The sequence below is a fragment of the Rhyacophila brunnea genome, unplaced genomic scaffold, assembly GCF_057557595.1.
Source record: "Rhyacophila brunnea isolate RB1 unplaced genomic scaffold, BYU_Rbru_1.0 scaffold_22, whole genome shotgun sequence".
Classification (NCBI taxonomy): Eukaryota; Metazoa; Arthropoda; class Insecta; order Trichoptera; family Rhyacophilidae; genus Rhyacophila; species Rhyacophila brunnea.
In genome coordinates this window covers 6,945,586-6,963,619 of record NW_028232882.1, presented here as the reverse complement: position 1 = coordinate 6,963,619, position 18,034 = coordinate 6,945,586, and the positions used below count along the sequence as shown (strand labels likewise).

Below are 18,034 nucleotides of genomic sequence, written 5' to 3'. Positions count from 1 at the left end.
ATAATATGGTTTATGACTTTTATGAGCATTTTTGTTGAGTGTGTTGAAAAAATATCAGTCATAAATAACTCATTTTTATAGCATCCAGGACATCTCAAACTGTGTAACTTTTGTTTGAACTCGCATACACATTGCAGCACTGCAGGCCGAGTATAAATAAATCATCCTTGAGAACTACTGGCTATTTGAGAGTGATGTACTTACCACCAGTGCCTGGTTTGTACCTACCATTGACCCCGAACTGAATGGAATCGAATGACACATAGTTTATATAACAAAATGGTTTATTTTTCGAATACCTATTACAATTCGTAAAATATTAAATTTCAAACACTTTTTGCACTTCTAAATGCTTTATAGTCACCACAATTTTATTTTCAAGTTCATTTGTTTTTTTTTTATTATATTACTTCAATAACCTGGTACTAGAATAGGTAATCTCTTATTTTATTATAATGACGTGATAGTAAGTAACTCGAGTTATTTTCGACTATAAATATAAGAAGAATTCTACATAAAAAAAATAGTAGTCATGAATCAAACCCTTTTGAATAGTATTACGAAAAAAATAATTCTCAAGTGTCTGTCTCACACCAGCAGACGATGATTTGCCGCGCAGTGTATAAAAATTCAGTAGCGCGGGACCTGGTGTTTGCGTAATACGACAATTTCCGCATTTATGCGGGAACGGGCGTCTGAGTGTTCGTGTCTTTTCTTTATAAATGGCTGATAACTAGGGTAAATAAATAATTTTTGTCTGTTTCACCTAATACTATAACCAGAAAATAGTATTTAAAAATGTTAATCAATGATAAACAAAGAGACATATTAAATCGCGGACTTTTAGGTATATTTAAATGACACCTGGTTCAAATTATTTTCCGAAACTATAAACTCGCGGATAATATACTGGCAGATAGGCGAATGAATGCAATCTCCAAAAGCATTCCTTTTGTAAAAATATTTTGTAAATTCACTTTGATCAATGTAACTTTCGAATATTCTATTTAACAGTTTACGCACCAAATAGTTTTTCAATCACTAAAAAACAATATAACTTATTATATCGCAAACTCGTATCGTTACAAACACGTCAGTCAAATGTCTTCGGCGCACATGCACTAAGAAGCGATAAGACACTATATACGCGGCAAATTTGAATTGGCCCGATGACTGATATATTTTTATTCAAGACACGCTCCCGAAAAATATTTATTTAAATTAGATAGAACAAAAGTTTAGGCTATCCATTGACAGATGTCAAGAGAAGGATGATTTTTGAATAAATTAAATCAATATTCGAATTATTCGCGCCTGGCGGAAAGCAGTACTAGGCAAACGAAAATCGAAATGACTTTAGTCAGCTGACGCGCGGATGACTCGCGCGTATAGGCTGACTAAAGTCAGTTGCCGCGTTAGAAAGGTTAATAATAAAGCTACAACTTGTATTCATTGCAATCAAGGGTCAATCGGCTAATGTTCTAATACATTGGAAAAAAGACACTAATGATAAACTGAGTTGTATAAAAGCAAAAACGCCACTGTCCACAAATATTCGAAAATGCCATATGAATGTACAAATAAATATTCTCCATATTCTTGTGCATGTGTACAACTTAACAGATGAAATGCAATATCCCCAGAAAACCATGAAAAATTAATTTATAAATTAGGTTTTGGGTTTACATGCAGTCGCCACTGTCCGCATGTAGTGATGTCATTCAAATCCACCATTGTTTAAACTAGCCAATTAGGAGACAGCATAAGAAATTAGCGAAATGGCCACCATATAATATTACTTAGGAATGTTGAGATGCAAACTTACCACTATCCATTACCAAATCATTAAATTTAGTCACTTGGATTATATTAACCCTTTACTGCATGATTTTTTTTTTTGAAAAATTTTATTTTTTCTTGGTGTCAAAATGTCTTGTGAATGAAGGAAAAATAATAAAAAAAATATTTTTCAAAAATTTCATTTAACTTTGTATGTTACTGCGTGGTGTCGCAGATTTACGACATTTGGAAATCGTACATTTTAGTATGACAAAATACAAAACCAAATGAAAACAATTATAAAAAACTAATGTACACACCTTATTTGATGTGTAGATATTTTTATTCAATTAATTTCAATCTTCTGTATATTTTTTTTTATTTATTTACAAATGCGGATTTTCGCGTACATACGAATTCGTCAACTGTCAAAGCAGAAATGCAGAGACTATAATGCAGAAATGCTTTATTTCTTGAAATGTCCAAACAAAATCGGTAAAGTAGGATGTTTATGGTAAAACAGTTTTCTAGGCATCGAAAAAGGATATTATTTGATAATTTACACAGATGGCATTGGCTATATCGAAATAGTTTGAAATGTCGCAAATTTGCGACATTAAAGGGTTAATTCAAAAAGTATTTATGTCTGCACCATCTATCATTCCAATATCTATAACAGTTCACATGTTTGTATAAAGTATTAGCATTACCCCAGCATCGGTTTTATTTGATTTCTCAGAATATGCCGTTTAAGGACAATGGCGTTTTTGCTTTTATACAACTCATTGCTAATCATTTATTCTTGAAACACAAACAGTCGTTTACCACAATTAGTATTAAATTGTGGACTTATCGGTATTTAGAAATAGATGCATCATATTATAAATACAAACATATACATAAATCTCATGTTTACATTACAACAATCATTTTTAAATGACATCTTTGCCATTATTGCTTCCAAATCAATCACAATCATTCAATTATGCCTCTTACATCTCTATAGATAAGGTGGTCAATTCGATACATAATTATTAATATTAAGCTCTTTCGATACACTGTATCTAATCTCAATTTAAAGCATATATCTTTGTGAACAGAAATGATGGGTGAATAATATTGTAAGAAATCTTTTTGGCATTCTACCGTGTCATGGAAATGAGTAATTTTCAAGGAAATTCACTCTTTGTATTATGCATGGATTTACTGGCACCAATAGTGTGGAAATTAAACTATCACGATAATGCCGGTTTACACACAAAAGTGCAGACTGTCTCTCCAATCTCATTCTTCAAGCGTTAGCGAACACGTTTGTTGTCATTGTGTGGCTCTATTTGACAGGTTCGGACAGGTTATAAAATCGTTAAACGTCAAAATGCTCTGCGTAGTTCATATTTTTGCTGCCAGGTTCGCCACAATATTTCATGCGCTGATATCGTGCAGCAAGTTGCAACTATTGCGTGAACTTTTTTGATCCATGCATGCAATCTTGCAACTTGCAAAGTGATACGTGTTTACACTTGCATTTTTATGTTATGGCCGTAATAATACGTACTGCCAGCAGTAAATCCATGTACATGTAAACGGGCTATTAGTGCAGATATCATTAAGCCAGAGGGACTTCACAGTATCACTATGTGGGGTGATAAGAATTAAAATCTATTGTAAAATACTTTTTTAATTTTTCAGAACATTAAAATTACTATTTTATCTTCGGAAGGGCACATAAGAGTATTATTCTATCAAGATCGCATAGATTAAAAAAATCACCGCAATCACTTTAATGCAGTGATGTTCAACTTGCAGCGGAAACATTTATAGTCAAAACTACCAAATTTTCATTCACTATTCTCACAAGATTTGTTCGATTTTGACTCACATGAGTACAGATATTGTACACAAAATACCCATCTGCATCATACATCAAAGTAAGATATTTGAAAAGACATGGTCTCATTCTAATACGTAATAATATTTCCACTTCGCTATTGAATTCTAATCGATTTGAATCTTTCAAATTTGATTTTATCATACCTACTCACGCTATAATCCATTATTTTATAATTTTAAATATTTTTATCTCCGTATTTTGTAAATTTGGATTGAAAGTGGCTTGTTGTAGTTTTAAATGATAAAAGTAGCTGTTAGTTTCAAAACAAATGAACAACACTGGTTTAATGCAAATACTAATAAGTGTCTCATTCAACACAAGTCTCCAACAGAAAATCTTATATTGATATGAAATATTATTTATAATAACCATTCAATCTAGCCTAATATTATTAATACGCATAAATCCATTTAAAATAAGTTGTTTTGATTCTCATTGTCTCTAGACTAGAATAATGTGATGATGGTAAGAATACTAATTTACATGACACAGTAGGGGGCCAAAAAGATTTTGGTTTTATACTTCTACTCGGGTGCTGCGAGAAATCGTTAACTTTTAATTCGGCCAGCTGATAACTTATATCGGATATATATTTATCTATACAAGAAATCTTACTCTACTGACAAATATATGAACCGTCGATGGAACATGCATTTAAATTATATGTCATTTGTACTCTACTATTACTGGTAACGGAGTGGAAGAAAAGAAATTGATTATGGTTGCCATGTTTGGTTACCATAAAGTGCCAATATAACAGTACAAATTCCAAGATAGTTACTGTTAAAAATGATAAAACTGTATTGATATTTATTTCACTCCGTACACAACCATAGACGTCAGCATTCAAACGAACATTCAATGTTCTATAATGCTGTTCGTATTATGTATATCTACACCACAAGAAATATAAAAACCTTCATACAAATAATTCATTCATTTCTTCGACAGATTCAAAACGAAATTGTTCATATCATATTCGGACTCGTATTGCTGGTCATCCCACAAGACCGGCAGGGTCTCCAGGATACTTTTCATGGAGACGGGGCCGCCAGATAGATTCTGCGAAGATGACGTGGACGCCGAGTGATTGGATCCCGTTTGAGAGTTTCCCTTGCCGTTGTCGGACAGCTGGAAAAGGTCCAGCAGGTTGTCTGTGGCCATGGTTTCCAGGGAAGCGTTTTCGCTGCTAATCACCGTGCTCGCCGTCAATAATTTGAACTTTTGCAGACTGTAAAATAATCAAAACAAATGAAGACTTAATCCATCAAGATAAGACAGTTGAGGGTAGAAAACGTAGCTTCTTTCGAATGTTTTTATTGTGGTTGATTTGGCAACCACAGCGAAACTAATATTTTATATGTTGGCGGATTGAAATTGAAGCATGACAACTTGTTTATAGCTGACTGTTCATTACAATATGACATTTGTGTTCGACATTCTCTAAATATCTTGGCAATGTCTGCACATGTTTTGCTGAATCTTTGAACGAGCCTTATACGTGAATAATTATGACCCATCTCATATTGAGAGGCTATTTAATGATTCATTTTAGGATAACCAGTGTCACAATTTTACTCATCATTGCCACTAGGGAATCCAATCCCGAGCCAAAATTCTGATCCCGGGATTTCGGGATTACAATTTGACAATCCCGGGATCCCAGGACTGGTCCCAGGATTGGCATTTTTTTCCATTGTTAATATAAAATTTTTATATTTACAAATAACATTGATAAAATCGGTCAAAAATAAATCTAGTATAATTTATACTATTTAAGACATTTATTGTTAATATTGTATACGTTCAATCTTGGAAAGACACAAGTTTAATGGAGTAAATAATATTGTAATATAAATAATAATGTGAATTTAATATGAGATTGCTGTTTCTGATAGTAAAGACATAATGAATGGATTAGTGAGATTTAAAATAGTAAAGCAAATAATCATGGCGTACTTATGGCCTTTTCGCATCATAAATCTAATTAGTCAGCCAAATATGAAACTGCCGTAAAACGTATGATATCATGGTAGAATTACTTTGTTAAAAGTGCGAAGCATTGTTTTTTTCCAATCTTTCTCATTTTTAATAATTCATGTGAAAACATAAAATGAATCGGCAACCTACACATGGGTATAAATCAAACTTCATTCAAACTCAGTTTATTTCTAATGTAGATATTTTTTATTAAAAGTATTTTTTGTTTTATTTTCGCTTTTATTTTATTTTCCATAAAAATTGATAAAAAAATCAATCCTGAAATCCCAGGATTATGTTTATCAATCCCGGGATTCATAGGTATCGAAAATAGCTCGGGATCCTGGGATCCTGGGATTGGAATCCCTAATTGCCACGTATCATCATGTTATGGCACTTAAAGTTAAAACTACATGGATTCGACAACTTCAATAAAAATAATACATTATTATAGAACTGACTGTTTCAGTGAATTTTAAATTATGTTGAAATTGCTTGCAGTTTTTGTCAGATGTACATGAAAGTAGTAAAGTTTTCTACTAACGAATCTGAAATACGAAATGAATTTCAACAATACTCCTCGAGTTCTTTTTTCAGTTTCACTTTCATATATTTAGACTCCATCTAATAGACGGGTTTCTTTAACAAGAGGAGAAGGTGTGATAATAAGCCAACAAACAGACCCCATAATCTTCTCTTCCAGCGTGGCTTTGGTGATGAGGCGGTAAACGTTGACAACTCTCTTCTGGCCGATGCGGTGAGCCCTGTCCATGGCCTGCAGGTCCTTCATGGGGTTCCAGTCGTGCTCCACGAATATCACCGTGTCTGCTCCCGTCAAGTTCAATCCCAGACCTCCAACCTTAAGACAATACATTCAAAAGGTTTAGAAACAAGCTCATTCAAGGTAGACTGTTGCAAATATTAATTGTCTGCATTGATTTACTGTCGGCAATAGCGCTTATTTTAAACTATCATGACAATAACTGTTTACACGTAAAAGTGCTGACTGTCTCTCCAATCTCATTCTTCAAGAGTAATCGAGAAGCGATGTTGTCATTTTATAGTACTATTTGACAGGACTTATTGAAAATTGGTTAACCTCAAGATGAGTAGTTCATTTTTTTACCGGCAGGTTCGCCATTATCGTTCTACTGCAGAGGCGCAGATCTTACTTGCGCATTAAAATTCAGAAGCTTCCAAACTTGTTTGATTCATGAATGCAATCTTGCCAACTGCAGGATAATACATGTTTACCCATACATTTTCTTACTGTGAACAGTAAATCCACGCACGTGTAAACGGGGTATTATTTCCATTTTCAATACAATTTCTTCGAAATTATTTATTATCAGTGGTGACTATAATGGTACTTTCATCGAATCGGTCGAAATCGCCACATAAACAGATTTTATGAATTTTACCGAATACTTTGATCAAGTGAGAATTTCGAATTAACCGTATAATATATTTCTCTGGTTGGTTTTCAGTACAGAACAGGTAAGGATAAGATCGAAATGTAAAAGCCATTGCCACGGACCAAGACATTGAAGCAGGGTACTTTATGATGGTCAAGCCATAAAACCCAGGTAAAATAAAGCGCACCAACTGCCCTCAAAAAATATTAAATGCTCGTTACATTTACATTACAAACTTTAATGCACATTATTATGACATAGAGATTATAGATGTACAGTAAAACCTCGTTAGTAAGAACACTGATAATACGAAATTCGCCGTAATTCGAAATTTTCCCGAAAAAAAAGTCCATTGAACATTATTTTCATATAAAAGCATACCTTTAATTCGAATTTCGTAATTCGAAATGATTTCAGAGTCCCTGGCATACAAAAATATTCAATAAATCGTAATAAAGTACACTATTTCATGAGCCAGTCATTGAAAATTGTGACAGACTTTTCTTAAAAAATCAAAAATTACTTATTTCAAGGTAATAAAAATAATCCTGACATTTTATGATCCAATTCGGTAGGCACATCTATGATCGGAAACGAAATTAATGAAAATCAAAAAAAAAAATTAATATTTTTCCCCCATACATTTCATAATTCGTAATTCGAATTTTTTTTCGATTTTCGGTCCCATGGAATTCGTATTAACGAGGTTTTACTGTAGCTATTGAAAATAACATATTCTTTAACACGTGTTTAAGTATATCCCATTTTTCTCCACACTCGAGATCTGTAGCCTATATACCCAATAGGGTAAGCCAGTTCCTATAAATCTTGTGTGGCTATTTAAATGGCATATTATTGCTATTGGAAGTGGGGATTGGATGGATTCCTGCTAGGTGTAAGAATAATGGCAATATGTAAATATTGGGTAGATTTCCGTGTGAACATACCTGGGTAGTCAAAAGCAACACGTCAATACTGGGGTCATTATTAAAGCGCTGCACGAGATGTTGCCTCTGTCCGGGTGGAACGGACCCGTCCAGTCGGAGGTAGGAGACCTGCGGCAGTAGCGGTCGTAGCAGGTCTTGCTCCACCACGTCCAGCATCCCTTTCAGCTGACAGAAGATGAGAGCGCGGTGCTGTGACACCACCGATGTCGTGTCTGATGAGGGACATCCTATTCCGCAGTCCTGCAGGAGTTGTCTGGAAAATTTGCGATGAAAGATAATGAAAAAGAGATATAATGGATATAATATTGAGGTTTTCTTTGGTGATAAATATATATAAACTGCTCTCCCCTTATCAAATGCATTACATACCTACAACATCAAACTCAGATATGACTTGAGTAAGATGACAAATGTGATTATGAAGGGAAAATATTAAATTGGGAACTCAGAAAACTTAAAAAAAAACCTAAACCAAAAGCCATTCTGAATTGATTGTTATGAAGATAAAAAAGGACAGGTACGACGCTAAAAATTATCCAAAGCACAAACGCATAGGTACTATGTTTTTCTAGAAATACTATTTAAGACACTATGAAAAAATGTTTATACACAAAAAGCACATTTAATCGGGAAGACAAAAATTATATATTTTTGAGTCATGTGATCTCACGTATCTTTGTTTTAGTGGTTTGGAAGGGGGCTACAAATGACAGGTGATTGACACAATGTTTTTGTAGGTTATCAGTTTTAAATATTGAATGTTCTGATAGTTCTAGCATATAAGTTTGTGTGATATTATGTATATTGCATGTACTATGATGCTGCAATTGTGTTGTCGGTGCAGTGCCGTCAATAGTAGGCAAAACACAAAAATAGTGCTCTATGCTGCCGGGTGTTGCCATCAATTGCCTATACTTGTTGGCAGAACATGTATATATATATATCAAATATTGAACGCAATCAAAAATGCGGCAGTAATGCAGAAACATATTTCCTTCTCGCTCTGCTCAATATGTGAGTCTCTGTTTGATTTGCCACCGGCCTATCTAATCCCCACCGCATCGAAGTGACAGCCGATCCGACAATATTATAATTTTTCGCCATGTTATCAAATGGTGTTGTTATTACTAATCGCAAATCACACTTTGTACATTAAATAAATGGGCTAGCGACAGGGTATTAGAGCTTATTAATGAGGTTCATTCTTGTTCTGAGCTATAGGACGTGGAAGCCAAACTATATAATGATACAAATATGAAAACGGCAACTTTACTGTCAAAGCAGCAAGAACTAATTCCTGGCTTATATTACTTATTGTTTCATGTTTATTTAAGTAGGGCCGGATTGTTTTAAGTGATTATTTAGGACGATATATGCTGCAGAAATCAGAACTACTTCATTGTCGGCCATTGTTAATTTAACACAAGTTACGTGTATGCACAAAATACATCGCTCTCACTTGCCCGGCACTAATGCAGGGTGATACATTGCCCAGCAACAGTATTGCCGGATATGTTTCCGGGTAATTTATTGTTCCAGTCATTTTTCTGGCAATAATGCCGACAATGTGCAATTTTTGATACTCGTTTATGGGCCCCTAGCAACTTTTGTTTAAATATTGTATTCTTACATTTTACTTTTGTTTTGTATTATAAAAACTTTTGCTTTTGTTGAAAAGGGGACGGTAAGAAAAACCTACTTTAATGCGGGCAGCTTGGCCGAATGTTGTATATCGTTAAGACTGGTATTCTGCTTCGTCAGCTCTTGGGTGATACTGGCATACTGGGGATGGTTTGGTGTGAGCACCAGCTTGGGATGATTACACACGTTCTGCAGGTAACGCAGCGCCTGGAAGACGTGCTGATGAGGATGGGGGTGGGAGGCAACGTGCGCCTCGTCTAGGCCGCGTGGCATGTGTGCTCGGCTGAAATCTTCGTAGAGGCGACGCTGAAGGGGACTCAGTTCACAGTAGTAGTCCTGCGTGATCTTCGGTGGCAGCTCCGTTAATACATCCTCTTTCATGCGCCGCAGGAGGAAGGGCAGTACCTGTTAGTAATTTAACATCACTGTAAGTTTACTTTTATCTCTACATTCGATTTGCAGTAAAAGAACATTAATGATAATATTACAGTCATTCAAATTCAAAATGATTAAATTAAGGCACAACCAAAATAGTTGAAGATTAGATAGAAAGAAGACAGGAGGCGTCTTTGATACTTTGAATACCACTGACAAAATCAATTAACTTTGTGTTCATACCTGGCGATGCAGAGCTTCCATGGCGAGGGCCCCAGCCTCTTGATGCTGAGAGGTAGCTCGAGGATCTCTGGCGGCCAGGATAGGCCGAGAATAACGAGCTGTAAATTGACGCTCCGTGCCCAGCAAGCCAGGCATCAGGAAGTCAAAGAGGGACCACAACTCCAACACATTGTTCTGGAACAAAGCATTTATTATAAGTCTTTAAATGAAGAATATAGTAATGTTTATTACATACACCCATATGGCCTAGTGGTAACTTATCACTTATAATGTCGTGGGTCCCGAGTCTGACAAATTTATATGATAGTTTTCAATGTGTGCTTGGAACCAGAGTATGGACCTAATAGGTTGAGCAAGTGGCCAACATACATTTCTCATAAAACCCAAATCTTTTAATCGCCACTGTGTAGGCCCATTTGATTCCCTTAGGAAGTAAATTATTAAATACATAACTTGGAAAAGCTTCAGAAAAATAATTGTTCGTAAAATTCTATAAAAAAATCTTGGACCGAGTGGATTTGAAACACATCTTCACCTTGCTGAGTGAGTAATCTAACCATTAAGTGTCACGAAAGTGAACACGAAACTTCTAGTATAGAATTGAAATACAATACCACTGTATGTACTACAACAGTAAAACTTCATTAACTCGAAATTGACAGGACCGAAAATACAAAATGTATGGCAACAAACAGTAAAACTTGAAAATGTTTTTTTTTTTGCAATTTTGTAACATTGCTTCTGTTTCTGATACAATTTCTTTTTGTGGTTACAATCAGTGGTTACAATTATTGTGGTTCTTTCATCGAATCAGTGGAAATAGATGAATTTTAGCGAATATTTCGATTTACCAGATTCGCTGCCACCATATATAATATAGAATTGACCCCATGTGCCAATCCAGAAAACGTAAAAATTAGGTCAAGGTAGATGAAACCAAGTGATGACTATATTCATAATATTTTTTATTAGTCGATAACATGTAAATACGTCAGTAAAATATGATGTCACCGCTCTGAGCCCGGCGGCTCCGCCACTTGAACTGTATTTGTTATAAATAAATTATGTTATAGCAAGTCGTAAATTATAAAATTTTCACAGTACCTACACATTGAAAACATTCAAGTGGGTTTTGTGAATGTCAAGTCAGCCCTTGTAAAATGCTCCAAAATATTATGTTGAGCAATTTTGTTTTATGGTTTTTTTATGGCCTGAGATAAGGAAAATTTATTGGTTCCCTAATTGCTTTTATGGGATTTGGTGCTCACTAAGTTATGAAAACTATTAAATTTCAAAGCAATCCACTTAAGTAACACTAATATGAAGACCAATTAATATTTTCTTTGAACAGTGACGTGCTTGACTAAAAATTTTTTTATCTTTATAAAATCATACCGAAAAATATTCTAAATAACCTAATGCTGCCACTGCTGAACATGTGATAATTGATAATGATAAGTGGTATGTAGGTAGGACCTTATAAAACACAGTGCCGAAAAATGTCTATAAAAAATCTAATTATGATGCAAAATAAAAACCAACTAGCGAAAAATATCGGTAACATATTCAACTAGGATGGATGCCAGCTAAGAAATAAACCACTCAATGGTAATGTCAGTGAAATAATGACATTTTCGTGATTACTATATAGGCAGCTCCGATCGGATATGGCAGCACCGAATATGAATGGCCACGCGGCTCCGATCGGCACCAAACCTGTAACTCGTATTAACGCGGTTTACTATATTAACTTATAATGAAGTCTTACAAATTACTTAAATATTTATCTATAAAATATCAACCTGAATGGGCGTTCCTGACAGTATCAACCGGTGATTGGCCACCAGAGTCTTGATAGCTTTGGACGCCTTCGTCTTCCCATTTTTAATGATGTGTCCCTCATCTAGGATGCAATAGTTCCACTTGATAGTTCCGAAAAAATCAATGTCCTTCCTGACGATGTCGTACGATGCCACCACCAGGTTGTGATATTTGATTCTTCTTCTTAGCTTCTCCCGCTCAAATGGAGTCCCCATATAATGTAGTGGGTTCAGATACCGAGTCGGTAAGAATTTTGTCACTTCGTACACCCAGTGACCTATAAAAAAAAAAACAAAGATAATGAATTGTCATTCTTTAATATGCTCACCTATCTATTAGTTATACCTATATTAGACATACAGCCATGGTTGGTTAGTCTCTGATAAGAAAGTTGGTGCGCACAATGTTCTGAATTATTTGATTTACGACAAATCAGTGTCATTTACCTGTAAGAGTAGGCGGACAAATAACTAGAGATGGCAATGGCATTGAATCGACACTTTTGTCTAGTAAATATTTATGTTCGCGGTTGTAATGGTCTCCGGCCACCATGCAGATGGATTGAAGAGTCTTTCCAAGTCCCATATCGTCACACAGCACCCCGTGAAGCTTGTATTTGTTGAGAAACGCCAACCAGTTGACACCGGCCTACAAAGAAAGCCATATTTCAATTTATAAATTATGAAGATGAGATGTGAATTCTTAGTTTTATTTATTGGTTACTTTCATCTAAAGATGTTGAAGAAAATCTTCTTGAATATAGATGGAGCCTAAACATGAACAACTAAAGTGAACAAGAATAAGGACCCTTAGTCTACTGATTAGGTTAGCTGCAAGTGACCGCATTGCAGGTTCATTCGAAAACAACTTCACATTTCTACTAAAACATTTAATTACCATTTACAGGGTGTATTAAAAGACAATCTGTCATAATGAGTAAATAAGCAGCCAGTAATACAACATTTTGGCAGTATTATCGGTTAAAACATCCTATAAAATCATTTATAACTGCACCCGAGTAAGTAAACAATGATTATACACTGGATATTAAAAAAAGTGACGGCCATTGCTTAAGTTAGGGTCACTCGGTTTATGCTGCTAGAAGTTTGATTAAGCGGTAACACCACTCACACCACTAATTGCCTATCTTTTTTGTTATTGGTCCTATCGATTTGAAATTTTCACGAATCAATTATTTATGGTGGACTCCCAGATGGAAATGTAAAAAAAATATGCCACCAATCTACTTTCTGAGATAATGAAAGCCAAACTTCATTACTATCATAGACAGTGTGGAGAGTTGTTGTGTGCATTGAGCAATGTCTCGAAAACAGCATGTAAATTCCACAGCGCCATGCCGCCTCCTGTGGGCTTTCTGCCTTAGAAGATTTATAATTTGATAAACAAATGAGCCTAAAGTGTCGTGATTTCTCTGATTGGTGCAAGGACCCTGTTAAGATCCGTTACATAAAAGAGTTCAAATAAAAATTCCAACCTGTTGATAGGTTCTCAATTCAGCAGATATGGGAACAGGAACTTTGTAATCAGAGATGCTTTTTGGGTTGAATAGCTCTTCGAGGAATATTCTGTCTCTGATTCGTTGCGCTTTGAGCTCCGCCGAGAGGGATTCCGGTTCTTTGATGGCACCGTCAAGTGGCATCAGTTGTATTAAGAGGGCGAAGCAGTGTGTGGACATCAGTCTAACAGAATCGTCATGGTCACTCATGCGGCCTACGAATTATTAAATAATACAAATTTATTAAATAAAAGTAAGGCACCATTTTCACTCTGGGCATAATATGGGCTTTAATTATATCAGTTATATTAAGAAGGAATGGTTGTAAGCTATTCACATCAACCCAGTGAGACCTTGCTCTGGATCAAATACACGTTAAAAAACAATGGTGTAATATTTGACAGATACGATTTTGAGCGTGCACATACTTATTATAGTTTTTTTTAATCAGCTCTACATTCCGATGTGGATCTTATTAACTACCTAAAATTTTGAATAAAAATTATTATTTAATAATAAATAAACAATATATAAATCTTCTTCCTTCTATTATTTCAAGTTCATTGCAGAGGTAATTCTCAGGATAACTGCTTCCAACGACACGTGTGAATAGGAATGTGCTCACAGAAATAAGTGTGTGTTGAAATATTAGGGTTGGTCTATCGATAAAAAGGTTGTGCATCACTGGTCTATGCGATCAGATTACATTATTATTAAAACGATTATGATAAGTCTAGTTTTAAATTTTAATGGATTCAACAAGCTCTGTATTATAATATGCTGAGTGTATTGTTATTAATAAGAGTTTTTACTAATTAGGTTTTTTACTGACCCTTCAACTATTCATAATTTGTTTATTGTATTTTTTGTGACCTTTGACTTGATAGGTAGGTAATGGAGTTTTTACCTACTTTATTGTATTGATTTATTATATAAGCTAGAATAAAGAGTGTTCGTTGTCAGTGTGTGTTTACCTTTGGTGAGTGTACACGGCGCCTGACGATGCCGAAAGGCGAAACCCAGGTCGCAAAAAACGACTTAAATGGAATAGTACAGGTTGAATCCATTAAAATTTAAATTCAAATTCCATCAAGTACCTTCAGTCGATAGTATTGATAAGTCTAGTAATAAATAGTATACCTAGAAGTGGAACGACCAGCAAAACAATGTACGGAACAATATTGATTTGCAGTTTGTCGACGATGCATGCCAAAGCCTCCGCAGCTCCCTGCCGCCTTCTGTCACATTCTACTCCGCCCAACATGGGGACTACCTGAAAAGATGAACATTCAATCATCACTTGAAGTTATGTTGCATAAATTGCTCATCGGATCCATATTCCATAAAGTACATATTATTCAAAGATTTCTCTGGACATACTTCGCTTCATCACCATTAAATTTCTTCCTTGCCCATACAGACCTTCAATGTCTTTTTTTCATGAAAGAGAAGTACAGTACTCTCTCAGTAATTCGCCACCCCGAAAACCAGACAAGTGTCCAATTAGTGAAAGCGGCGGATTATAGTGCATACATACAAAATATGGTCAAAATTACAACAGGTATTTCGTAAATATAGTTTTTTTTAAGAAATTTGTACTAGCAAATTAGTTTTATTTATAAGCAAAATCAAGTATTTACTAAATTATACCTACATATTTATAAACTAAGTTTATTAACTAGATATTAAACAGTAAATCACTTGATAGAAACCAGTTGTTCAAAGGAGAAGTTTCCAAAATAAACCCGTCCGTCTGCGTTGTATACTTGTACGCGGCGGACTACTGAATTTGACAATCGAATACCGGCGAATTATAGAGCTTGATTTTGTGCTTTCAACTAGTAAAAATAGCGGCGGATTATAGTAGTTGTCGGATAATCGAGCGGCGGATTACTGAGAGTGTACTGTATCAAACATTCTCAAAATAAAATCTTCTTTCCAGCCCTTGAGATTTTATCATAATTTAATTTTTATGAAATAGTAGAATTAATAAGTAAATTACCATATTTGCTACTAAGTGGATCATATGGACGTCAACCAAGAAATGGTTGTTAACCATTTTCCCAACCTATTGGGTCGTTGCATTGGATCAAATACATTGAAACCTCTACCAATAAGATCACAGTGAATGGAGATTAGCACCAGGAGTTTTATTTTTATTATGCATTCAAATTACATTCTGGTCCCAATACAATAATTTTTTAGATACTATGCATGGCCAATTTATGGGTTTGCTTTTCTGTAATTCAAATAAGTTCACAGTATGGAATCGAGGCATATATGTGTGGTTTTGCTTACAGTTAGTTGTATGGTTCATACATAGTATTGATTTAACCCGACTCTAAAATTTTAACCAACGTGTTTCGTCACGACTAACAAAAAGCGTATTTTTTAATTATTGACTCCTCCGCAGTATTGCAATTAGACTGACAATATATTGTTATAATGAGGCTGCATTTTTGCAATCATTCCATGCAGTTTGTATGCATATTATCGGAAGCACAATCCTAGGATAACTATAGAAACTATAAATTTTAGCTACATTACATGCACCCCATTGTCAGTATGGACGATTTTGTAGAAACATTATTCATGAATTAAAATAAAGATATTTTATTAAGTAACTATTCTACTGAAATGATTCATAGAGACAATTTAGAAATAAATACCTTATCTACAATAAGCTGCATGACGATAGGCGCCGCGATATAAGCGATGGCCGCCAAGCACCTGGCCGCCATGTGTCTGACTGCCTTGAACTGGTGCTCCAGTAACTCAGCCAGCCGGTCTAGCTTGCTGAGGATCTGTGGCAAGAGAGGTTTGGCAATGTGCGGAGACACCACTTCCAGGATTTGAAGACTAGATATTACCTCTTCGGCAGCGGAAAACGAGTCATTTTCTGCAATATACAATAAATCTATTAGACTCAAACCCACCAACATACATAACGTTACTTTCTCAATGTTGAACGACAGAAATATTATGATTGTAAGGACAGGAACACATTGTGATTAGGTCAGGTAAACTCATATTCTTGAAAAATCTTTATTATGTTAATTTTGTAGCACCTTTCCAAACCACTAAAACAAGGGTATGTGTGATTATGTGACTCGAAAATGTATAAATTTAAAGGAAAAAAAACATTGTATCACGCGTGAGATTAGCGGTATATCATGATATAAGTGAGGTGACTTCAGTGCGCATTTAATACAGTTAAATACCAAATAAAACGACACCTTTTGCTCGTGGTGCAAGCTTACTGTGAATTCACATGTGCTCACATGACATGATACCAATCTGTTTCTGCCTTTAAACACGTCGATTTTAACATGCACTTCGATTTCAAAGACATTAGATAGGACAAACATGCATCTTAAAATCAAGGCAATACGGTATGTCGAAAGAATTGTGGAAGTGTCCAATCATTGTAAGATGTTTGTGTGCGTGAAGACCAATAATCATTATCAAATAGATATGCCATCTAACCTCTAGAACAGGTAGATCACTCGATTTCAAATCATTTTTTTGACATTCCGCCAAGTATCCATAATCGACAATAAGTCCTACGTACAACGTACTCAGTGACTTGCATTTTTTTATATCTATCCAATTTGAATAGAAAATATCTGGACGGACAGAATGTATCAAACTGAAAACGACAGTAAATTATGTAATATCTTCACTAACCAAAGTGTTGTGGGTTTTCTGTTAACGGCAACATGATAAGCTCCCAAAGTTTTGGCAGTTTCTCCGGTAACTCTTTTCCAAAGTGCAGCGTCAGACTGGTAAACGCGAATGACGCGCCACGCCTCTGAATTCGAGCCTGTTTTTGAGCCTAACACAGAGTATAAAATATTAATGAGGGGCTGAGGACCTAGAGCGGAATGCACAATCTAAGATTTCGTTCCTAAGGATAAGTCGCCGAAAAGGATGACTTAACTATAGACAATCCTGAGTATAGAGTTAAGGAATCCTTAACCATAGACTACTTTTGTTATGAACACGCCCCCTTCTGTATTACCATTTACCACTGACAGCTGCTGTCAAAATAAATTCGCATGTCTATAACACAGTCCATACACTCAAATTCATTTGACAATGTATCTCAATATGGATATTGATAGTGTTAATTCATTTGGCATGTACTTGCAGAATATTATTTTATTTTTATACGCCAGCCCGCAGAAATACAAAATACCAGATGAAGAATGACACTTGATGCTAGTGTTACCATGTTAAAAAAAAAATCTTGTGGTGCCTGTGGAATCACGTAGGAATGACTTATAACGGAAACATAAGAGTATTATAATTAAATATTAATATGTATTTATAGTTATTGCATTTATAAAATGCAGTTGTCATATTTTTGTTATCGTTTAACGATTATAAAATAATTTACCTAATTTACCTAACGAGAATTTTTAAA

General features: G+C 35.0%; 1 protein-coding gene across 1 annotated transcript in view; it reads right to left on the bottom strand.

Moving 5' to 3' along the window:
* Positions 1 to 2,167: 2,167 nt before the first annotated feature.
* The window catches only part of Hel89B (histone acetyltransferase 1), a 52,936-nt gene continuing 37,069 nt past the window's right edge, over positions 2,168 to 18,034 (bottom strand). The window contains exons 21-31 of the mRNA XM_085949337.1: positions 17,296 to 17,443; positions 16,278 to 16,507; positions 14,749 to 14,881; positions 13,588 to 13,823; positions 12,539 to 12,740; positions 12,074 to 12,369; positions 10,272 to 10,445; positions 9,712 to 10,058; positions 8,013 to 8,265; positions 6,334 to 6,509; positions 2,168 to 4,901 (exon numbers count right to left, since the gene is read on the bottom strand). Coding sequence (XP_085805463.1) covers positions 4,607 to 4,901; positions 6,334 to 6,509; positions 8,013 to 8,265; positions 9,712 to 10,058; positions 10,272 to 10,445; positions 12,074 to 12,369; positions 12,539 to 12,740; positions 13,588 to 13,823; positions 14,749 to 14,881; positions 16,278 to 16,507; positions 17,296 to 17,443 — 2,490 coding nt within the window. The 3' untranslated portion in view covers positions 2,168 to 4,606. The remainder of the gene's footprint in view (positions 4,902 to 6,333; positions 6,510 to 8,012; positions 8,266 to 9,711; positions 10,059 to 10,271; positions 10,446 to 12,073; positions 12,370 to 12,538; positions 12,741 to 13,587; positions 13,824 to 14,748; positions 14,882 to 16,277; positions 16,508 to 17,295; positions 17,444 to 18,034) is intronic.